Source organism: Numenius arquata, chromosome 5, assembly GCF_964106895.1.
Source record: "Numenius arquata chromosome 5, bNumArq3.hap1.1, whole genome shotgun sequence".
In the NCBI taxonomy this organism is placed as follows: domain Eukaryota; kingdom Metazoa; phylum Chordata; class Aves; order Charadriiformes; family Scolopacidae; genus Numenius; species Numenius arquata.
The window spans coordinates 28,453,531-28,478,500 of record NC_133580.1 but is presented as its reverse complement, the minus strand read 5'-3'; the positions used below and the strand labels follow the sequence as shown (position 1 = coordinate 28,478,500).

Sequence of the window (24,970 nt, the reverse complement as noted above, 5' to 3'; positions counted from 1 at the left end):
GTTGTGGATGCTTCATCCCTGGAAGTGTTCAAGGCCAGGCTGGATGGGGCTTTGAGCAACCTGGTCTAGTGGGAGGTGTCCCTGCCCATGGCAGGGGTGTTGGAACTCGATGATCTTTAAGGTCCCTTCCAACTCTAACCATTCTATGATTCTAAATAGATGACCCATTTCTAAATATCTACTATAAAAAAGGCTTTGTCTGTCTTCATGCCAACCAACAGCTTTATACAGTACCGTGCTGTCTCTCTTTCCTGAAACCAAGTCTAAGTGGGGAACTTTCCCCTTCAAGTGCTTTGTTTGCAGTGCAAAGAGCTGTTGAGATGCAGAAGAGAAAGTGTTCCTGGACATCAAGCTTGTAAACAGAAGGAGCCTCCCTTCAGAGACAACACCTGTTCTCTACTTCCTTCAAGGAAAACAGTCATCTTGGGAAATGGAAGCACTTTTTCTCAACTGACACATTTGGTGCTTTCACACAGAGTAACTAGGGAAGGATACATTTGTGGTGCAGGCAGTGGCATGTCCACACATCTCAGGGTTGTTGCAATGAGATTTGGGAGGTCTCATGACGCATCTTTGGGTGTCTGTCACCATGAATCTCAAAGTCTCTTGAACCTCAAGGGCTATTGTTTGTGTTACACGTCTCCTCTCCATAAGAGTATGTAGCATAATTTCATTGACTATGGGTTTAGCTTTTATTCCTCTCTCAGAAGATTAACTCCACTTCTTCCACTAGAACATGCTGCTTTCTGGTGTTTCTCTTTCCACTGGAAAGAGGGTTTCCCCCCCTTTATTAATAAATAAACTACTGGTGTATTTTAATGCCTTGCAGTACATATCCTTATATTTCCAATGTTTAGTAAATTTTTGTATGACAGTAAGTGTTGTCAGCAGTAGATCTTTTTTTTAATTCAAAATCCCAGCATTTTTACAAGAAGGTAAGTGATGGAGTAGAAAGAAGCTTAGCAGGCTGAATCCTGATGAACCTTTTGGACTTTGCATGTACATTGCTTGGCTTATCCACTGCAAGAACTGGGATGAAAGGAGGACTAATGAGCCTGGAGTACAAATGAGATTTATAGCTGATCTTACAACAGAGGAACCTGGAGATAAAAGCATACCTAGACTAATTGGATGCTCTGTACAAGCTAAGAAAGTGTATGTTGCAATGTAATGTCGGCTGTGAATTATCAGGCCTTATTTAAAGCAGATAGCAAGTGAGTTCCTTCGGATGAACTGATGAGAAGTGCTCAACTGACGTGATTTGATTTTTTTACTGGAATTTGGATTATTTACTACTTAAATTCCTCATGTCTCCCGTTCCCTTTCTCTTTCAAAAGATTTTCCTAGATTGATCAGGGCCAGAGAAGAATGTTAATTCAGCTATGGGTTTGCTATGACCCCACACAATAAACATCTGGAAGATGGCCTCTAGTTTACCTCAGCTCACTTTGATAGCTAACCCTAGATTTGATGACAGTATGTGCATTTATAAATGCCTGCTGGAATATTCTTCATACTTTTATTAATGGCTCATAAAATACCTTAATTACCCTAAAATCTCAAAGACTGCCTCTGGAATTTTTTTAAAGTATCTTGGCTGACAGATTAATGATATTCAGTACACTCAGGATATTTTTTTGGAGGAATTATGTTGTGTTTCTTTCCAGTTTAAAATATCAGCATCAGGCTATTATCTGAGAACACCCATTTACATATGAGAGGTGATGGGAGGGAAAAACCCCACAAACCCCAAGCAAATTAGAAAGTATGGTTTGTAATGCTTGTTCTTCCAGAAAAGATTACCTTAAAAACTTTGTGATTCATAATTTAATCACCATTCACTTTAAGTTTTGACATGTGATTGTTTTTTTACATATTGATTTGGCAATATTGAGTCCAAACAATTATTAGAACTCAAAATATCTTCTTGAGTTTACCCAGATGGCATAATTATTGCTTCGGTTAGTTGTCCTGTAACTCTCATGTGTCTTAGGTCTCATTAGTCTCATTAGACCGATAATGGTACAAGCAAGGGGCAAAAATACAGCACCAGTGATAAGCATAAGATACAGCCTTGAATGTAGACTTGTTTCTGTTTTGTGTTGTTTTGTGATTGCATGTACTTGCACTTTTGTCATTCTAAAGAATTCTGTATTTGAAGATTAGACAACCTACTACTGTGTGTTCCTGATTCAGTTGCAGGAGGGACAAAGATTAAGGGTCCAATTCAAAACTAGTTCTACAAAAAGAGAAGCTAGCTAAAACTGTGCAAAATTCAAGTCTCTCAAAAGCTAACATGCTTAATGAGATAGATAATATCCATTTAGTCATCCATTCATCATTTTTCAATTAGTGGTAAAACTTTTGTTAGAGAAGAATTAATCAGTTTCATGCAAATAAGTGCAATGTTGGTGATATTGAACAAGGCCATGTGCAAGGTCCTGAACCTAGGTCAGGGAAATCCCAAGCACAAATACAGGTTGGGCGGAGAATGGATTGAGAGCAGCCCTGAGAAGAAGGACTTAGGGGTGCTGATGGACAAGCTCAACATGAGCTGGCAGTGCACACTGGCAGCCCAGAAAGCCAACCGCATCCTGGGCTGCATCAAAAGAAGCGTGGCCAGCAGGTCGAGGGAGGTGATTCTGCCCCTCTACTCCGCTCTTGTGAGATTCCAACTGGAATACTGCATCCAGCTCTGCAGCCCTCAACATAAGAAGGACATGGATCTGTTGGAGTAGGTCCAGAGGAGGGCCACGAAGATGATCAGAGGGCTGGAGTACCTCTCCTATGAAGACAGGCTGAGAGAGTTGGGTTTGTTCAGCCTGGAGAAGAGAAGGTTCCAGGGAGTGGAGCCTTATAGCAGACTCCCAGTACGTGAAGGGGGCCTACAGAAAGATGGAGAGGAGCTCTTTCTCAGGGACTATAGTGATAAGATGAGAGATAATGTTTTAAAACTGAAAGAGGGCAGATTTAGCTTTGATATCAGGAGGAAATTCTTTCCTGTGAGGGTGGTGAGACACTGGAACAGGTTGCCCAGAGAAGTTGCGGATGCAACTGGAGGTGTCCCTGGAGGTGTCCAAGGCTGGGTTGGATGGGGCTTTGAGCAACCTGGTCTAGTGGGAGGTGTCCCTGCCCATGGCAGGGGGTTGGAATTAGATGATCTTCAAGGTCCCTTCCAACTCTAACCATTCTATGATTTTAGCCAAGCCCCAGTGTGTGTCTGGGAAATTTATTTCAGTCTTTTATAGATGTGATCTGTCATTCCAACAAATGGCCAGCATCTTCTCTGTTGTGGCTAGCAGAAGACTAAATGTTGAACTTCAATATTATGCTGCTTTCCATCTTTTGGAGTTTGCAGGGTAATTAGGAAATAGTACAAGGAAATTGTTCACATACAAATTTCTTTGTCTATATGAGCCCATGATCTGTTACACAGACAGCACACGGCAGAGACAGTGTCATGTGTGGGTGGCTGCATACCCACATTCAGTAGCAGCAGTTCAGCTATTCTTAGCTTGGAAAAGGGGCAAGCAACCCCAGAAGAAGATTAGGAAGATTAAAACAAAAATAATAGTTTGGGAGACAAAAATAAAACCATGAGTGTTGCATATCTGCGAAAGCACCAGCTCTAAAAGATATCTGAGCACAAACATGAGGCTCTGCAAATTCTTCCCATGAAAAAAAAAGATACTTGAATACCTATTTACCTTTTTCTATGAAGCATAAGAAGTAGGAAGGCTTCTGGGGATCTGTTGGGTACTTTTTTATGCTTTCTTTGAAGAAACTTTGAACATATCTTGAATATCTGAAACATTCTGTTTTAAATCTGAGTTCAAGATTTATAACGCTTGTCTTTCTCATAGTCAGAAACCACAATCCACTCCAGTACAAAGATTCTCTAGACTGTGCTAACACTTTCTGTCCAAATGAAATGTGTGGTCATTATGATCTGTCCAGCTATTTTTTTTGCTAAATAATGTGAGTCTTGAACACTGCTTTGTGCTAACAATTTCCAGTTTTTGCTTGCGCGCTCTCTCTCTCTTTCAAAGCTCTCTTCTCTCTTTTTGTGCTTGTGTGCTCTCTCTCTGTTGCTCTCTTCTTTCTGAGTGTTTTACGGAGCCTGATAACAGGTAACAGAGCCTGTGCAGGACTGGTGGCATAAGAAGCCCGCTACACAGGATTTTCCCTTTCATAGTCACTATTAGGTATGCACCCAAATCAAACCATCCCCTACTTCAGGCTCTCTCATCTGACACAGAGCTAGAAATGATCGTTTGCACAGACCTACTCTTAGTCTTCCAAGTAGTCTTAGTCTTCATTTTTATAGTGACTTTTTGGCCTGATTTTACCAATAGAAAATAATACAAGTTATTTTCTATTAATAAGAAGTTCCTCAGGTTGAGTAAGAAGCTCTTGAGAAGAGACATCGTTGAGCATCTTTGCTCAAAGTAGTTTCTCCTTGAAGGTTGATATGGTAAGAACTCCATTACATTTATACTATGTTTGTTCTTCCAGAAAAAGGAACCTGTGGTTTGAATAAAGAAAAGTGCAGAAGAAGAATCTGCAGGCCAGACTCAAGGACTCATCGTTGTAAATGTTCTAGTGGCTTTATTTTAAGTCGAAATAAACAGTTTTGTGAAGGTAATACATGAATCTCCCATCAGCTGTATTCCATCAGATAGAATAAAAGAACAGAAGAATTTATTCACTTATATCTTGAGTATGAAAAAAACACACTGATCTTACAAATTCTGGTTTTGCCATTTCAGTTTTGTGTCCTCTCAGGTTCTGAGACAGTTTAAAAGAAGACCTATGAAAGTGTCACAAGTATTGTTCTTGCAACAAATTTTGGTATTAGCCTGAGTAGTTAAAGGAGCTTCAGATAAGTAGACATGCTTATGGATGCTTGTTTAATTTTTAAGTAAAAATTGAAATAGATATACCACCAAAGGTGAATCATTAAAAAATCCTGCAACAAGATGGCTATCTTAAGTCCCTCTTTCAAAAAAGTCACAAATTCTTAACCTACTTCTAAATGCTTTAATCTGCATTGTGTTAATACAAATCTAACATTACTATTAATAATAGTTAAGATATCACTTTCAGAAGTATCTTTTTCACTACAAGACCAGATTTGAAAAGACATAAAGATACCAAAATTCCTAGCTTACAGATCTGCCTGAGCAGCAGCCATCTAGTTCTCAGGAAGTTCACCAAGATTGCTTTCTGAATTTCAGCTTCTAAAGCACTTCTGTGTTTTGAGAATTTTGCTTAAGTCATGTTGGAGCCAAACTGTTTAAAATAATTTTTATCTGAAGAAAGTGCATAATGTAAATTTTTTGGGTGCACACAGGGCTTAACTGGCACCGGAGTCTGTGTGGGAAGGCATACTTTTGAAAGTCCTCTAGGCACCTATGCCACCTGTGCTGGACATAAGCAGCCTTTGCAGGTTTTGCTAGAAGGTTTTTAAAGCTTATTTGATTGAGGTCTGCAAACTTGCTTTTTATCATTTATTAGGATCAATATTTTTTTGTAAAATGAATGGGAAAAAGAAGTACTTCTTCAAGACTGTTTGTTTGTTTCATTAATCTAATTACCTGACATGGTTGATGACATTATTCTGACACAGCAAGCGCTTCTTTTTGGCAGATATCAATGAATGTGGCTTCTGGAATCATGGCTGTACTTTGGGCTGTGTGAACATCCCCGGTTCCTATTACTGCACCTGCCCGAGAGGTTTCGTTCTTCTGCCTGATAGGAAAACATGTCATGGTAAGTAGCAGTAATACATAAATGCCTCCTGTATGATATTGGAGAGAGTCCTCATTTGACACTGGGAACTCTGAAAGTTTTGTGTGTTGCATTGCTCACTTCCAATCCCTTATTATGTAAGTAGGATCAGCTTAAACTCATTGAACCAAATTCAGATGTCGTGTTTAAGGAACTGTAAGTTACACGTGAATAATCAAGTATGAGCCTCTTCAGAGCAGAAAAAAAAAAAAGAGTCAGGTCTCCAGAGAGACCTCTTTGCTGAGATTAGTCTCTGTGGCACATTCCAGGTGGATAAGCAGTTAAGTCTTTTTAAGTGTGGTCTCTGAATTTGGCTCACTCTGTCTAACCTGCATAACAATTTGCACAGTCTCTGAATGAGCAGCTTACAGCCTCATTCTTTTTCTCTTCAGATGAGGGTTGATAGCATCGCTAATATCCATTAAATTAATGATATTAAATGCATGTGCATCTGTTTACAGTGAATAAGACACGTGGAAGTATTCATAAAGTTGTTTATTCTGGAGGACTGATGCACTTGTGGTGGTTTTTGTTCTGTTTTTTTTTTTTTTCTTCTAACAATTAAATTTTTTTATAAGAAGAATGCCTGAGAGAACTTACCCATATAGCATAGGTGCATAAACCAGGAAGCTTTCTGAAGCTGGATAAATGTGAATAAACTAAATGCAGAGAACACAGAGAAGTGGAGGGAAAAAACAAAGACCTGTTTGTCAATAAGCTTCAAGGACCATACTTTAGTCATAGTAAGGGTCAAGGTGAAGGTTTTTGTTCTCCCTTTATGTAGCATTGTGTATATTCAGCCTACAAATGAATGAAGCCTTTCTAAAGTAAGTCTAAAACGTAAAATGTGAATTGCATCCAAGTTTTGAGGTCTGGAGATATTCCCAGTCACTTTTCTATTTCATAATGAAGTGAACCTTAGGCATAAGCAAAGGATCCTTCTCACTTGTTTCCATGGAAATAAAAGATTGGCATTTGACCCAAGTAGAAGTGCTAGTGCACACCAATGAGTTCAGTCTGGATCACGGCAGGATCAGGACCTAGGGTATATTAAATATCACTACCAGAGAGTATCAGAGTCTAACAGACTCTAGCAGTCAGTCTATCTATTTTAAACGTCCAAGAGTCACTTCTCCCTCTCTATTAAGAGTACGATTGAGTGACCCAAACATGGAGGTCCAGGGTGTGTGTGACAGATGCAGAAGGCAGCATGATGTGACAGAAAACCTATGGGAGTCCTGCAGCCAAAGGCTATTGGGAGGTGGGATATCCTTTTGTGTGCAAAACAACACTTAGTGTGCAACTCACTCGTACTCTGGATGACTAGCTTGAACTATACGCTTACATTTTGAGGTGCTCAAATTAGGTAGAAAATAATGTTTTTCTAACACAAGCTAGTGATGCAGCGTGGACAGTATAACTCCTTAACTACTGCTGCACAAGGCAGATATATCACCATCTACGCAACTTGAGAGAGAGAGAGATGCAAGGTGAGAAGTCCGCATGCTGACCAGACATTTTGATGATTTGTCCTGCAAGTGCAGTACAAAGCTCTTCATCTAAAGCCACAAGCTCTAGTCAGAAAGAATCATAAAATCATAGAATGGTTTACGTTGGAAGGGATCTTAAATATCTTCTAGTTCCAACTCCCCTGCCATGGGCAGGGACATCTCCCACTAGACCAGGTTGCTCAAAGCCCCATCCAGCCTGGCCTTGAACATTTCCGGGGATGGGGCATTCACAACTTGTCTGGGCAACCTGTGCCAGTGTCTCACCACCCTGAGAGTAAAGAATTTCTTCCTGATATCTAATCTAAATCTCCCCTCTTTCAGTTTGAAACCATTACCCCTCATCCTATCACTACGTGCCCTTGTAAGAAGTCCCTCTCCAGCTTTCTTCAGATATTGGAAGGCTGCTATGAGGTCTCCCCGGAGCCTTCTCTTCTCCAGGCTGAACAACCCCAACTCTCTTAGCCTGTCCTCATAGGAAACAAGATCAGTTTCTGGACTCTATTCACCATGCTTAAGGGGTTAAACAATCCAGTCCAGAGCACAGTTACCCTGGAGAAGCAATATTTGCAGGAGCTATGCACCATTTACGCCAGTGTATGTGGCTGATTCAAAGAAGCAGCTGTGGGAAACCTGCATTAGTTCCAGTCTTCCAACGGGTGTTGCCATATGGCACTAGAATTGGCATAAAGAGATGCAGCACTGCAATACAGAGGGTAGAAGGAGGATATCCCGTGAAATTGCATTAAAGAAATACTCAAAAAATATTGGCACTCCAGCAATTATAATGTGAAGTAAAGGAAAGCTATTGCCAGGTCCTCAGCTTCAAAAATTACCAAAGGAACATAACTGTATTTCTGGAAGGTTCATCTCCTGTTTTCATTGATTACTCTGTTACCCTTGGAGTAGTAGGAAAATAGTTTTTCCTCATTCTCTTTGTGTTTTAGATTTATTCTTTCAGTATAACTGCCTTGTAGTTTTCAAAACCTGATCTGTGTTCTGGTGAAATGTAAAAAAGAAAGCTTTCAAAATTATTTCTATTTGGATAACACTTCTTCATACAATTTTGGAAAATTTAAAGCTGAGCAGTATAATGGCTTCAGAGACCAGCAATTTTGGCTTTCTCCTTTGCTATAGTTACGGGAGGGTGAGAAAAAAAAATTGGAAAAACCCCAAAAAATGAAAACAACCCCCAGAAAGACCACAGAAGTGTTATACTCTCAACATCACGTTTTTTTTCCTTCTTTCTTTCCTGCCTTCCTTCTTTCTCTCTTCCTCTCTTTCTTTCATTCTTCTTCTTTTCCTAGTTAAGAAAGCATTAACATCTCTTTTTGGGGGGATTCGTACAAATTTGTATCATAATTTAAGATTTTTTTTTCCTCTTTAAATTACTGTAGAGCTAATTTCCTGTACAAGTAACAACACTGAATGTAGCCATGGTTGCCTTCAAACATCTAAAGGGCCTGTTTGCTTTTGTCCTGAAGGATCTGTACTCAAAGTGGATGGCAAAGCATGCACGGGTAAGTAACATTTTTCTAGTGGTAGTGACTGCTAAACTCTGTTTGCTCTTAGCACTGAGAGCCCGAAGTGAATGATGTCATTTTATACTCATTTTTCACAGCTGTAAATGATTGTATGAGTTAGGAGGCAACAGAATGCCAGGCTCTTAGAGTGCTGAGATGAGCAATATTAATCTTTTTTTAATAGATGTTTCTTAGCAGCAACATCCAATCTTTGCGGGCCAAATTCTTTTGTTGTCAGCACAGCTCAGTGCACCTCCCAGACGTTTGTTGCAGGAGACATCTAAAATTTATATTTGAGAGGAAATATAGGTACAAAATTAAGGCTTGAAATCTGAAGATGACATTATTGACATTGCACAACCCAGGTTCAGAGTCACTCTAACTTACAGCAGTTTCATCTAATTACCCACAAATGGGATTTTTGCAGTCAGAATTTCTGAAGCAGCTACGCCCACTAATCTGTCATTCCCCATTCCAGCAAGCTTTCCAAATTCAGGGGACTGTATCTTTTCAACTGTATCTTTTCTGTCTTAGGGGTCAAGATAGCTCCATTGATAACAGCCTTACACTTTGAAAAAGAGTTTGAAAACTCTGGGAGAAGTTACTACCAATTTGCTTTCATTTCACTAGACTTCTGCTTTCAGCAGGAGGCCTTTCAGTAACTCTATCAGTGACTGAAGTGCTTTGCAGTGTAGAAGTCCTAGGCAGAGTGAATCGTTCTCTTGCTTATGCCTCTGATTTTTGGTTTTTTGGTTGTGTTTTTTTTTTTTTCTTGGAATGGCAAAGTTAAATTTTTCAAATTCTCTGTTTAAGGTTGTACATCTCCAGATAATGGTGGCTGTAGTCAGATATGTTCTTCTTTAAGCCCGTCCTCCTGGGAATGTGCTTGTTTTCCTGGATATAAGCTTCAGCGAGACAGAAAGCACTGCACTGCTATAGGTTGGTATCCTGGTATGCCTGCATATTTCTGCCAATAAAAGGAAAAGCATTTTAGAGTCATTTAAAGTGGATTGCATAACTGGGATCCATTTTTGCACTGCTTTTAGGTTACTTTGTGAAACTTGGGAATTACTAGTTGTTTGGGAAAATAACCTATTTTGAAAATATACCAGAACAAGCACCAGCATATGATTCAGCCTCAGAAAATTCAGTTTATTAACCAACTTCTGTGTTTCACTCTGGGCTCCTGTACTGGGCAGGTCTGTCTGCAGTATTCAGGTTTTTGCACCTTCATATAAATGCGGGTGTACCTTCTTCCCAGTGTTACAGAATTGGGGTTGAGGTGTCTACATTTGGAGAATAGGGCAGGGAATAGTCTGTTGAAGGACCTTCCCTACAAGGATATTTCTCCCCCACTGGTCCCAGGAAGCCCAGATATTTGATGTGATGTTTGGATTCCAAACCTTTCTGTTTCTTCTGAGAAAAGGGCAGAGCCTGGTGAGCAGCAAGGTATAAGAAATTGCATGAGAGAGAAGAAGAAAGAGAAATTTGTGATTTGTTTCAGGAATAAGGGAAAAGCTTTATTTTTTGGAGGACAGCATTTTTCTTGCTTTTACTGTGAAAGGCTTCTCATGTGCAAAAGTCAAGTGTTCTGGCATTTACGGTGATGCTGTGAAATGCAGAGGGAAGATTACCTTGAGGCAGACTCGCTCAGTGTGAAATGCAACAGGGCTAGTGACTGCCTTTATCACAAATTTTGGCACTGATGCTGAAAACCCATATTCATGTTTATCTTTGATTTCTGATGCAAGTGGGATGTGGGACAAGAGCCTTCATTTCTTTATGCTTCTGTTACTCATTTTGTCTTCTACTGTTACTTTCTTGCAGTGTTAGCTAGGGAGTGATGCGGGAGAGAGATCACTTTGAACCCAGTGAGATTAACCTGGGTGCAAATTTTGATCAACAGGTCCTAAGCCATTTTTGTTATTTGCAAATGGCCAAGATATCCGCCAGATCAGTTTTGATGGAACAGATTATGCAAGTTTACTTGACTGGCAGATGGGAATAGTCTTAGCACTGGACTCTGACCCGGTGGAAAATAAGGTAAGGCATTAAAAGCGAGAGGATTTTGAAGTGTTGCAAGGACAAATGGATTGGGCTTTCATGTGCCTTAACCTTTCTGCTGACAGTGATCCAGATTACATGTTGTGCTGCTTGTTCTGTTGCCTGTCCAGGAGCACAACTGGTACAAGATGCCAAACACCAGTTGAAAAGTTTCATCCTTCACTTTCCGATTTAATGTGCTTTGTACTTCAGGCCTTCTTTCAATTTCAAAGAACTTTTGTGTGATTGATAGTTTTCTTCCTTAAGATTTCAATACTGTTTTCTGGAAATACATTGTGGGGTTTTTTTCACTAGGTAGCTGTAAAAACAACAGTATGGGTTTTTTTCTGTACAGCTACATCCCACAATCCCTACTAAATGTAGGAGTGATCTTAACAGGAATTGCTATGTCCTGATGTTATTGAATAAAATTGCTGAACGCTCACTGGGTTTATTGTTCTTATGAAATGTCTTCCTCATATTACAAGATATTGCTGTTGGAAACGGGAATCTGCTCATCTTCTCTGCATTTAAGAGTTGTTTGTATGGATGTGGCCACATCCCAGTGCCCTACTCCTTGCCTGTAGGGGTTGCCCCACTCCTACAAGGAGTGCCCTACTCCTTGCCTGCAGAGTTGGGAAGAACAGGAGTTCAGCTGTACTTTGCTAAACCTTCTGTGGCAGGTAGTTATTTTTTCCCACGGTGAGACTTATTTACACTGTAAAAGTGTTGCAAAAAGGTACTGGGTGGTACAGTGAGAACTGATGAGGAGCTCAGTTAAATTGCTGGAAATATCTCAAGGCCTGGAAGGACACAGCTAAACAAATGAGAATGTTACCGGATCTGCATTACAGGAGGATCGTTTCAGGCGCTGCTGGAACATGGCCACTTGCTCCTGAAATAGGGCCCTGCTAGGGAACTAGCAGTTGTTCCGTGCTGTGCTGAATATAAATCAGCTGTGCTGGTGACATTGGGTGCGCACTCTCATTCCGCTTCTCTAGGGAGCTCTGCACAACGGTGGGGCTGGCAGCGTGGAGGTGAGGTGACGTGCAGTGGGCCAGTCAGGCTGCAGCAGTCTGGGCCTGATGGCACACAACTGAGGTGCGAGGTAAATTAGCTCAGCATTGCTCTGTGTTCCCATGGTAATTGAATTAGCTGGTTTAATGCTAGAGGCCTCCCTCCTGCTTTGTTTGGCCTCGTGGTTAGCATCAAAACAAAGTTATTTGTTTTGTTGCTACCATTTGCAAAGAAAGCCTCAGCATTGCTTTGTATACAATTCTGCCATACAGCGTTTGGCTCCCTCTGCATATCAAATACATGGCAATTTTTTGTTCCTCATCCTTGGAAAACACAAACCTGATTTCCCCACCAGCAGACAACTTTTATTTAGACCCAAAACTGAGAAGCCTTTTCTGGAAATGTTAGAGCCTCACAGAATAGACACCTGGTAAAAAAAGTAAGATATGTGCAGGCTGAAAGAGGGAAGAAAAAAAAAAAGAGAAGTAAATTATATGACTCTTTTTCCCTTCCCAGCCCTTTGACACACATACACTACTACTCTCTTCTCCCCACTCCCCCCTTTTTAAAAAGAGCAGCCAGTGAAATGATAACATGCTGCTTTTTGCCTGCTCCTACTTTTGCTTCCTCAGCTGTGCTTCATGTGAGGTAGCTGCTTGCTGAAACAAAACCACAGGATATTCAGAGGGCTGTATATAGGGCAACCAGGATTAACAGCTAAGCACAAGCTGCCTGTAAAAGTCATCCTGGTGGAAGGATAAATGCCTTTTTATTTGATCAAGGATCACAGGTTACCTGTGCAGCTTTTTGTGAATAAGAAGTTGAGGGAACTTGCAAGATTAAGAAGTTGTTTTAGAAGTGGAATTATTAGGCAAAGGCAATAGAGCAGACAGTGAGATGGGAACTAATAACACCTCATCTGTTATCTCTTCACAGATTTACTTTGCCCACACAGCCTTGAAGTGGATAGAACGAGCTAATCTGGATGGCTCAAATCGTGAAAAAGTTATTCATGAAGCTATAGATATACCCGAAGGCCTCGCTGTGGACTGGATTAACCGTAAATTGTATTGGACAGACAGAGGGTACATGCTCCACAGTGCATTTATGTTGAAGCATGCCATAAAATATTTGGAATAAATGACTGGTGATACAGAAATAGCTGAGCTATCACTCTAAATTCAGTAATGCTTCGTATTCTGATTGGGTAGCTATAATCTCAAGTATATACATTTGGAAGATTCTTTGAAATGCTGGAAGTTCACTTTGTGTCTGTTATTGTATTTTTATCTTTGTCTTTCCAAGAGGCGAGGGTTTGGACACAGTTGTAAGGAATCTAAAGCATGTACTGCATGTATACATATATGTATGTGCACATGCACGTGTGAATATATATATGTATATGCTCATATTTATATACATACACTGCATGTGTGTATATATAGGTATATCTTTATTTATATAGAGATATATATAAAAATAATGAGTGTTACTGCACGAATACATCTTGGACAGCTAGCATTGTTGACAGCTAGAATCATGCCCCTTTAAGCTAATGGAGAATCTTTGTCAATTATCTCTGTTGAAAGAGGAAAGGCTGCTGGCAGGCAATATGGCTTCACATTTCAGCTGATACCTAACCTTACCTGCAGAGAGAAAAAAAAAAAAGACCTTTGGTGAAAAGGCAGTGTCAGATCAGAGCACATAATGAAGACTCCTTGAAGAGCAGTCATGATGTTTCAGTATGACCCATCTTCTTTTAGTCAATAAAAAGTGCCTTTGAATGTCCAGATCACTCTCTTTCTCCCTTTTCAATATGCTGCTAGTCCACTTCCTTGCTATTAAATACAATCTTGTCTGCACAATTGTGCTCCAGTATAAATACGCTGGCGTGTCTTGTGAAATGGGAAATTGTCACGCTTATCTCTGTAAGACAAAGAGGCAAGGGTGAAGCTGTGAACTGGTACCTGCCGCATCCTTCTCACTTACTGCATTTACCTGTTTGTATTGTCCATTTGCATGAATACATTTCTCCTTTCATGTTTGTGTGGCCTTTCTATGCAGGTTCAGGTAGGAATGGAAGGATGTAGCCTTGCTTTCAGGTAGAGGCTGATATTTGTTTGGCAAGGTGAAGTTTGTAGCAATAAGTACATTTTTCTGGAAAAAGGTTGTATTGAGAGACTGGCAATACAGATTCCATACTTGACTCTCCCATGGATTTTTATGGGTGATCATAAGGACCTCAGCTTCATTCTTTCCTGTAAAATAAATATAATATGTAAAATGCGTGGTGATTTCTGCATGAAAATTGCTATATATAAGTGCCATTTTAAAAAAATTCTTTACACATTTAATAATGCCATTCAGTTAGGAGCTTGTTTTCCTCCTGACTCCTTTAAAAACTAACATTCCTCTATTACTGGTCATATTTCCAACTCCTTATTTGCCCAAAAAAGGAGAGCATCATGTCTCCTGCAGAGCAGCCGGTATTTTATCATCATGCCCTGGACTAGATAATGAGGTTGTAGCATGAATTACTGGTTGATAAAACAACTAGACACACCATATCAGCAGGATTATTTCCTGTCGTTGTAAAGTTATTTATTACAGTTTTGTGCTAAACTAAAGCAACGCAAAAACTTACGACGTTCTGCCTGAGAAGGTAATTAAAAAGAGAGCAGGGAAGACTTAACAGTGCTATGTGTGTTGCAGGAAGGCATGCATCGAAAGGAGCAATCTGAATGGAATGCAAAGGAAAATGATCATCTGGGAGGGTATCTCCAAGCCCCGGGGGATTGCCATTCACCCGTTTGTTAAGTAAGGAGTGATAAACCTGATTAATTGTCTAATACCTGGGGAGGCTTCTTAAAAATGAGCATGCCATCCTTGCCCTTTTGGCAGTCAAAAAGTGCATTAGTCTCATGTTAGGATAGTAACTGCATTGCAGAGTTGTGTGAACTGCAATGTTTTATTGCTGGATTTCTTTTGTGAGTTGGGACATGTTCATTTCTTGTATAGATTTACATAAATATCAAAAGCATTAACCATACTGTATGCAGTTTAAGCTAAAGAAAAGCACAACCAACCAAGGCCACCCTAACAGTTGTAAGCACCACACTCCAAACTTTGATGGTTTCACATCTATTAGCGTGAAGAAGGTAGTCATTTTTAACCAATGGTGCTTACAAAGAATTTTTTGGCCATATTTCAGTTTCTGAGGAAACTAAACCAAATCTACTGTTGTGGAGATGTGTTGATTGAAATGTACTGTCTTATTCTCTAGTGCTGAGGTAATCACAGGAGTTCTGAATGTTTAAACTGTTGATGAAATTCTCGTCGTTTTAATCAATGGCAAAGTCCCATGGATATGCCTGTAGTAGGATGGCTTTAAATGTGTTGATTTTTTTTTTATTATTATTATTATTTTTATCCTGCTGTAACTAAGTACTGATGAATGAAGCTGAGTTGGGAAGGGTGTTTTGTTAGCTTCACTCTGTACAGAAAAGACCTGAAACAATCTTTCTGTAGAGGTTCAACATAATGGAGACATTTTACAGGAAAACTTTTAAGAACAGGTAAATTCAGGGAGATTGTTTATTAGAATTACTGGTAGAGGCAAGGGCTACGAGGAGAAAGGGAGGAGGAGACATGACTAAAACCTTCCTTATTAGAAAGCTAATATTGAAAGGAGGAACAGACATTATAGCAGTTTCCCTAATTGTACAGTCAGTATTAAAGAGAGATCTGAGACACAATTAAGACTGTTGAGAATACCAATCTCTGCTTTGGCTACAGCAAAACTGGTCATGTAAATAAAGCTAAGTGAATCTGTGAGTTATCTCCGTAAACCGGACAAAGGCAGCTGATGCCTAGGAAGACTGGAGTCCAAGCTTCAGAAGTAATTTGTGGCTTTGGTTACCTCTGTTTTAGGTGGCCATCTTGTACTTGTGTGTTCTTTGAAAAAAAGTAAGCACTCAGTGGGTAACATTCAGGACTCTAGAGGGAGACCCTGAGAATCATGATTTTATTAAAAGAAGAAAAGAGGCTGGGCCTGATACTGGTTTATTTTTTAAAAACAAAATAACCCAAAGACTCTTGTTTGCTTTCCATGGGTGGCAGGTAATTTTGGTTTCATTGTGCTGTTACACCCCTGCTTAGACAAGAGGCTGGATAATGCATCATCTGTTGTCTGGGTTTGCTAAACCGCCATCATCAGTCATGTGGAAAACTCAAAAGGCAGATAGGAAGAGCTGGCAGTTAGCATAGGTGGGAGGATATTTTTTCAAAGGTTTTGTGCCAACAAGCAGAGTGGGGATTCTGTGTAAGTCCCAGTGTAATCACCTGGAGTCTTATGGCAAGTGTTAAAAGATCAGAAGCCAGTATATTTTATTGAAGTGTACACTTTTTCTCATGTGCCTCAGGCCTTTTATTGCTCTGATCTGATCTTTCTGCTTTGAAAGAACTCCACGAAGAGGAGGACAAATATTTACTTACTAACTTCCTGTATGCATTTTGTTTTCTAAAGGAGATTATTCTGGACTGACATGGGGGTCAATCCCCGGATTGACAGCTCTTCGTTAGAAGGCATCGATCGGCAAGTTATAGCCAGCACTGGTCTGGTGTGGCCCAGTGGAATAGCTCTCGACTACTTAGCTGACAAGCTGTACTGGTGTGATGCTAAGCAATCAGTGGTTGAGAGCGCAAACCTGGATGGTTCTGGTCGGCGAATTCTTGCACAGAATGATGTAGGTGAGGCTTTGGGGTTGATAAATTACCTACTGCTGCTTGTCAATGTGCACGTGTATCTGCATGTGGAACTGTGCATGTGAATTACTGGCCAGTGGCTCTGCTGTATATCCAGTGCAACTCTGTGTTGAGGTTAATGGCATCACTTAGTTCTTCATTCTGTCACCCAGTTGACTTTTGTTTATGCATTTTAGGAAGAGAACAACTTTCTGACACTCTCTGCTTTTACTAAGCAGCTACTTTGCATTGCATAGAGAACTTCTCTGCCGTCAGAGAAAAGTGAAAAGAAGGAAGGGGTTAAAAATGTGTTTTGCTTGTTCCATGTATGGCTGCTTAGTGTAATTCAGTTTTTGCTGTGTTTATTACACCAGTGAGCTATATTGATGTAAGCTGGAAGAGAATTAATCTTGGCCGCTAGGTCCTTGAGCAAAGAACCTGCGTCTGCACAGTGTTGAACATTGGGAACACAACAGACACTGAATAGAAAAATTATTTACGCAATATGCTGGTAGTTGTTATGGCTGAGATTTCTGTCGTTTGACACGGTACTGTGTTGTTCTGGAGCAAAAGAACAGAAATACTACCAATGAGGAACTGATGTTGTACCACATTGAAAGTAAACCATGCGTTTAAGAATCTCGTACAGGGCAAATTAGTAGAGGACAATTCCCTTTGTGCATGATATCTCTCTGGGGATCATTTTGTAGGTATGCATGCAAAACATGGGCGGAATGAGGACTCTTGGCTCAAGACAGTGATTGCCACGGGCAGAGACTTTACAGCTACTCTGTTAAGCAGCTGCTGTTCTAGTCTTGTCTCTGGGAAGGCTTGTGTTCATCTCCTAAGCCAGATGCCCTCCCACTTATTTGGAGGGGAGCAGACTGAGGTCTTGGAGGAAGCAGTGTTCTCCAGTTTATAAGACATCAAAAGCCCTGAGCAGGCTGACTTGCCAGCCTTCCTCTCTTTTCACCTGCTGCACATATTCTGCTGTACACTGCACCTTGCAACTGACCTGCAAAGGAGGACCTTGAAGCCTGTTGGAAGTTTCACTTTGTTTCTGCACAAGGAATGGGACAGTGTCTTGGGGGAAAAAAGAGGAGAGCTAGGAGTGCTGGAGAAACACAGGATATGGGAAAGGAACAACGACATGGATATTTGAAGGTGGGAGAAAAGGACATCAACACCTGATGGAAAGAAGTGAAAGAGATGAAGTGCAAATTCAGAGAGGAAGAGAGACTTGATATCCTGATGTTTTGCTAATGCTGTTAGTGAGACCAGAAATCAGCTTCTGTTCCTGGACAGCTGAACACTGGAAGACGGCATCTCTTCATAGGTGTTATGCTGTAACATGAATTTTTATTACAGCAGCTCCCTCTAGTGCCCCTGTACTGAGAATGCATTCACTATAGCTGCATGCAAAATAAGTAAAATTATTTCTGCTCTTCTGCTAACCCTGTTTTCAACTGTAAGTAAAACAGCCTGTAAGCACCCACTTAAGGCAGTGAAGAACACAACCATTCCCTTTGTTTATGCAATGGGTTGGGTTTGCACTGTTGTGGAAGGAGTTCATGTGGTTACTAACTTTTCCTCCTGTCTTTGTTTTTGACACTACACTTCTATTTTTAATCCTTAATGTATTGGTAAGTTAAGAGGTTAAGGAGTTGCTGGTCGAAGCGTGTTGTTGTTTGTTGGTAGTGCAAGATATAGATCCTAAAATTGTGAATAAAAGTTTGGATGGGGATAGTATCTAGATCTTGGCCTGTTGCTCAAATTTTGTGAAAAGAAAAACTAAGAACCTTGCCCAGCAATTAAGCACAGTTCAGTAGAGGTAGTGAAGTGCTAACAGAATAAAAATATACTCTTTAACTTAACCCTTAAAAACACGTAAAGAGTGTTTAGAATTTTTCTTATGTAGGAGTGTGTTTTTTTCAGTTTATTTATGATATGTATTTAACATATACCAACACACACACCTTCTCCAAGGTTCTAACTTATCTGCTATTTCATTTGCTTCTTTGCTTCACTTTGATTTTTTTTTTTTAGTATTAATTTTTTATTTTTTAAATTAATATATTTTGGGATCCCAATTTCATTAGTGAAATAAATATTGCCTACTTGAGGCCTACATCAAAAAAAAAAGGTCATAAAATCACGTGCCTACAAAACATGCTTCTCAGAGTGGCTCAAACTGCAGTGGTACAAAGTGAGGTGCGTATTCAGACTGCAAATAAAGACCAGGACAAAGCAAACCAGCTTCAGCCAGGAAGAACCCACTCTGAAACCAGGTGGACATCCATGGAAGAACAGTATATGGTCTCACCTTCCACCGCAAAAAGCTTGCCCAAAGGCTATCTTGAAAGCAGGAGTTTTCTAAATGAATAGAAAGAATGCATAGTCCCCTACGGACTGATGACAATTTTCTATCATGACAGAGATATTAAAGAGAGTCAGAATTGTTTTGCAAAGATCTTTATATCTATAAGTATGTCTGCCCTTATAGATAAAATTATCCCTTGGATACTGAATTGATGAGCTTCTCTCTGGAAGTCAACTAGGGATCTGAGTTTTTCTAGTGCAGAAAATGTTGTGCTAGGAAGGAAAAATTGCTGTATTCTGAACTTGGGGTGAGATTTTTTGCATCTACTGTTAGTCATGTAAGTGTTAGGTGCTTGGTCTAAGCTGGTGTCTATGTTCCTGTTGTAACCAGTGAAAAGAGATGAACTTACCTGGATGACCTGTTGCATCTTGTGGTTTGTGTTAGCTGTTACTGTTAGTTAGCTGGCTAATAGACAGTGACTAACTAGTCACAGTCTAATGCTGCTAGTTGGCTGAAGTGAGGAAAATTAATTCCTCTCTTCAAGTTTGCACTGCGATGAATTGACTAGTGAATGTCTGTGCATGTTTATATGTACATGTGAACCACTGTATTGCACCTGTGTGTACTTTTGGCACTTGCAAAGACCACACACTGGCTTTGGGGTCCTACCAGGAGTTAGTGGCTGTAATGTCTGTAGCTCCCAGGCTGCCCAGTGCCAGTACATTTATACATGCCATGAGCTGCTCTCCTCCCTGTTGTGTGAAGACTGCAAAAGGAGCTGTGTAGCTCAGCAGCTCTGTGCTGGGCCCCTTACTGGCAGAGGAGGGAGGCACTCCACTTCTGAAAGGCTGGTCCCAATGCTGCTTCAAGAAATGATGATGTCTGAGGTAGAAGCATCTTGTAGACTTGATCTGGTTGGAGCACTGTAGAGGCTGTGCTGAGCCTGGCAAGTGTCATAGCCTCCTCTGCTAAGAGCACGAGTAACATGTGCCCATGGTCCATCATTCACAGACACTTATCCCTCCCCGTGAGACATCAAAGTGGAGAAGTGGCTATGGCTGTGCCACTGTGTTAGAAGTAGATCTGTATGCAGATACTGCTTTTGTTTACCTGGTTTCTTGTCTGTGTTCTACAGATGTGGAAATGAGAAATCTAATTTCTTTGTAGGCCACCCTTTTGATGTAGCGGTGTTTGAGGATCACCTTTGGTTTTCTGACTGGGCTAGGCCATCACTAATGAGGGTGGACAAGAAGACCGGCCAAAACAGGGTACGTCTTCGAGGCAGCATGCTGAGACCCTCATCAATGGTTGTAGTTCATCCTTTGGCGAAACCAGGTATACTGCAAAAATTAAGCAGTCATTCCCTTCCAGCCTCCTCTTGTTCACTGATATCAGTAGAATAGATGTCCCTGGGGAGAGGATTATCTTCTCAGAAATAGGCTTTTTAAAAGGCCTTGCATAATCAGACTGGCATTTATTGAAAGCATCATCTGGCCATGTGTCCCAGAAATGTTAACGGATTTTGTATATTTATGATCATGCCTTGAGATGCTGATCAATTGCCACAAAGCTACCATAGTCTTCTAATTCCTATTTATCCTAGTTTATTAGCACCCCTCACACATACAAATAATACAAAATGGCACGGAGAAAGATTTTGTAAGAATTATTAGTTTTGGATCAACTAATTTGATTTTCTGTTGGGAACAATCTCCCTGTAAACAGAAAAAAGTAATTCAACAGACCAGAACCGAGAGAAGATAATCACAGGTTCTCTGTGCCCTTGTAATGTTCTTTCAGGGAGTGTTAGGGCTCTTTTATTAAAGGAGAAATAATAAAGGAAATAAATTTTTAGAAAATGATACATTTATTAGATAGAGAGTATGCAAATCTGCTTTCCTGCCAGAGGCTAGGTGATACCTATGCTTTACTATGGAGCGTTTCTTTTTAATTAAAAAAAAAAGAAAAAGAAAAAGAAAAAAGGGATGCTCTAGTTTTTGCCAGTTTTCGTTCTTTTCTCAACTGCTTCAACTCTGCACAGCTAAAAGGAGATGTTGACTGAAGAAGCAGGTTGTTAAGTTGCCTGTTTTTCTGCATTAGGAACAAATCCCTGCCTTTATGAGAATGGAGGCTGTGATCAGATCTGTGAAAATAATTTCGGAGTTGCCCATTGCATGTGCCATCCAGGATTTGGGAAAAGTCAAGATGGAAAAACCTGTCGTGCTCTGGATGCTTCCAACACAACAGCAGGTACAATCCTTCTGTTCCAAAAAAGACCCTTCCTAAACCCTTGAGGGTCCTGACAGATAGCATTGGAAAATATTCACCTTGCTCTAGATAATGAATGATGGTTTCTCTGAAGAATGAAAACACCGGAGTGTTGTCATGGGATAATAACATGTTGCCTGACCATTGTAATTTTCCGCTTGGCATATTACGTGTGCGGTGCTGACAAGTACTGTGAACAAGAAGTGGCAACAAGTTGTCTTTTGTATATAAGAAAACCCACCAGTGAGTGGTTTTAGGAATAATTTGAGGCCAGAAACAGGCTAGTCTGGGAGGATACTGATGTTTATTTCAGAAGGAAAACACTGTGAATGTTGGAAAGTAGAAGGGTGATAGAAAATCAAAAAGTTCAGTAGACTTCAATAACCCGTGTCCCTTTGTTCTTGTCTTTTTCAGGAAGCGTCTCTGTGCACAAGGAGGTAGTGCCGGTGCCAACACCAGAGACCTTGCTCAGGAGCACACAAAGCAGTGGGATATTCAAGGATACAGACAGTGGGGAAAAGCAGAAAATCAGCATTTTGTTGATGGCTGAAATCATGGTATCAGGTAGAGTCTGATGATTTTCTTCCTTCTATTTACCGTGAAGCTCTGAAAGGGTTTATAGAACAGAAAGAAATCATAGGCCTTAAAGGAAGAAAGGCTGAGTGTCAAGACTTGCGGCATTCATACTCTTAACTCTCTTACAAGAAGTTGGGTCTATGCAATCATGCCAGGTAAGACAGCTTTTTTGTTTGTCTCCATGTTCCTTTGCAATGTCAACAAAACTTAATAATATTATCCATGTCTAGAGAACAAATATTTATAATTTGGAACTCTTGTGAAAGCCTCTTCCTTAGATTTTATAAGTATATTAAGTTCCTCTGAACAAAAATGCAGTAAAACTGTTGAATTCTACATATGTTCAATCATTAAATTGTACAAAAGTTTTTGCATACAGTACTCAGAAGTCCTGATACTAAATGACACTCCAACTCAAAGAGATCAGCCCTAATTATTGTAATGGCTTATCGTCATTAACTCTGGAGAGCTATGTTTCAAACTTTGACTGTAAGTTCTGGTTTTCTTGTTAGTTTGTTGGTTGGTAGGGTTTTTTTTATATACAGTACCTCCTTTGATCTGTCCAAATGCATCTACTGGGTTTTTTGTTTTTGTTTATGCTATAGATCAAGATGACTGCACTGCACTAGAATGTGATGTCAATGCACAGTGTGTTTTGCTGGAAGATGGTGCTATGTGCCAGTGTTTGAAAGGATTTACCAGGAAGGGGAAATCATGCTATGGTAATAAAAGACATGAATACAATCTTTCGGAAAACTAGATAGGGGGAGAGGAAGAAAATCGTATCTTTTCTTACACTGGCAGCTCTGCTGTGTGAGCCATCACAGAAAGGTCAATGGTATTGCTTGTTTTGAAAGGGATGATGAGCAGAGAGCATGTGAGATGAAATGGCTAATTATCACATGCCTTATTTTCCCCTGAGTCATGACTGTTAATCCTATTAATATTAACAAGCAATAATGAGGATAATAGGAAAAAACCCACATGTATTTATTTGTAAAAATTGCCTAATTATAAAAGCTCAGTCTATAGCCATGATAGTTGAAATATAATTTAAAAGTATGTATTAAGGAATCTCTTAAAAATTAGTATTCCTGAAGTGATGTTTATATAGAAGTGCTGCTCTTGTTTCTTTCTGGCACTAGAAAGACTCTAACCATCAGACAACACATTGCTCTGGGTGGTCTTTAAATTTTTGGATTTGCATGCAGTATAAATCAAAGCACTTTGTTCTCTCATATAGGCCGAGACAGGAGGGCATTAGAAACAGAACAATTTACCATTTGGTGACTAAGCATGAAGACTCTCAGGAGTCTATGTTGGTATGGAAAGGAAAATAAAAATTGGAAGGTGAAAGGGGTGTACATTTTTTTTTCATTGTCATACCTTTTTTTTAAGCTTGTGTGTTCTTTCTCAAAACGAAGTTTTGAGTAGGGTTTGAGAATATACGGCTACTTTGAATAGAATAATTCCCTCCAAACAGGATTTTTTTGGAAGCAAGTGGTATTTGTGGAACCTCTAGGTCTCCGGTTGAAAGTAGCTGGTTGACTGTCTTAGGCTCTTTAGAATATCCCCATCAAATTTCATACCAAGAAAAGACCACAACACCCTTTTCTTCCCTTTTGCTTCAGATGCACAAATGACAAGTGACAGCACAGTCTGAGGGAGATTCGTGATGTAGAGATTTCTTTTTATCGATTTACCTGCTGGTTTCATGACCTGTGTGTCCCGTCTCCTTGTTTTGTCTCACAGATGTTGATGAGTGTGCGCTAAATATGGACCGCTGTAATCGAAATGTTTCAGGCTGTATCAATACAGAAGGAGGCTACGTCTGTAAATGCCTGGAGGGCTACACTGGAGACGGAGTCCATTGCTATGGTATGAGCGTGTGTGAGGGCTGTGCTGCGTCTGGAAGGCTGGGGCAGGATGAATGAGCGAGAGACAAGTCTTATGATGTGGGCTAGCCTTGCATCAAGCTGTGAAGCTGTCAAATGAGCTGTTCTGGTTCTTTTTGAAAAATCTGATAGGGGCATGGATCCTAACTGTGGCTTCACCAGACAGTTGACATTTATAATTTCTTCCTTTTTGATTCTTTCCCTCCTGTTTGAAGTGTGGCAAGCTCAGCAACTGATCAATATGCAAAGCCTGTAGCTGTCAGTGGATACCTGCTCTCAGTGTTTGCACTCTTTTTAGTAGCTACAGCAGGAGAGAGGAAGAGTGGAGGGGAGGGGGGAAAAAGAGGTGAAGCAGTAGAGCTTTATTGAAAATCATTGCCATGAATATAAACGAAAGCAGGTATTGAGTGTGTCATAATACTCATCAAATAATTCCAGGTTGGTTTAATAGGCATGGGGTTCAAGGTGTTGACACTGACAACTTGAGTACATTTAGAGTCTTGTTAATAATCAGACCCACTGATTTTCCCATCCAGCTCTAATGCTAGGTCTTTAGTTCATTCTTTTCATGTCTTAATTTTTTAATCCGTTTTAGCTGTAAATATGAAGGAAACGGGAAGCTTTTCCCCTCCAGTATTTGACTAGCACATGGTTTGTTCAGAGCTTTCTGAGAGTCTTGTCTACTCTTTTGTCCTTTTCTTTTTCCTTTCTCCTTTATAGCCTAATTCAAAGCCCATTAAATTTGACCCAATTCTTACATAGTCTTTACTGGACTTCGGTTCTTTGACACACATCAGGATGACATCAAAATTAAGAACAGTATCAGTATTATGGGCAGGTTGTGGAAAGTATCAGAGGCAGGAGGTCTGAGAAAGCATTCTGCCTACAGTGGTCAGAGATCCAGAGCTTGTGTCTTTGAGGACGTTTGAAAGTGCAGACAGAAGTGACAAGCCCCTCTTGCTGTCCCAGAACTACCTACAAGGCGCGTCCCCAGGCAGCCCTGGTCTCTCACTGTCTGTGGTATAATTGTTCAGCTAGAATGATTCTGGTACCTACCACTGTTATTGAAAATCAGTCCATTCCCTTCCTGAAGTCTTTAAGTCCACAATATGGTAAGATATGTTTTCACAGCATTTTATAAATGATGCAATCTTGTTACGATGTAAACAGAATCGAAACTCATTTTGTGTTTGATGACTTGAAATGTTCTATAAAACCACAGAAACTGTTAAGTGATTTTTGTATTTCAGTTTTAGATGCCTGCATGCATGCACAGCATCCAGGAAT

The 24,970-nt window shown here is 40.2% G+C and overlaps 1 protein-coding gene across 1 annotated transcript in view; it reads left to right on the top strand.

The window, feature by feature from the left end:
• Nucleotides 1-24,970, top strand: part of EGF (epidermal growth factor) — a 60,149-nt gene that overhangs the window by 20,044 nt on the left and 15,135 nt on the right. Inside the window, exons 7-19 of the mRNA XM_074147718.1 lie at nt 4,516-4,641; nt 5,650-5,772; nt 8,696-8,818; nt 9,635-9,760; nt 10,728-10,864; nt 12,818-12,966; nt 14,594-14,698; nt 16,407-16,630; nt 20,112-20,279; nt 21,045-21,194; nt 21,627-21,776; nt 22,394-22,510; nt 23,541-23,666. Of these exons, the coding sequence (XP_074003819.1) occupies nt 4,516-4,641; nt 5,650-5,772; nt 8,696-8,818; nt 9,635-9,760; nt 10,728-10,864; nt 12,818-12,966; nt 14,594-14,698; nt 16,407-16,630; nt 20,112-20,279; nt 21,045-21,194; nt 21,627-21,776; nt 22,394-22,510; nt 23,541-23,666 (1,824 nt within the window). The remainder of the gene's footprint in view (nt 1-4,515; nt 4,642-5,649; nt 5,773-8,695; nt 8,819-9,634; nt 9,761-10,727; nt 10,865-12,817; nt 12,967-14,593; nt 14,699-16,406; nt 16,631-20,111; nt 20,280-21,044; nt 21,195-21,626; nt 21,777-22,393; nt 22,511-23,540; nt 23,667-24,970) is intronic.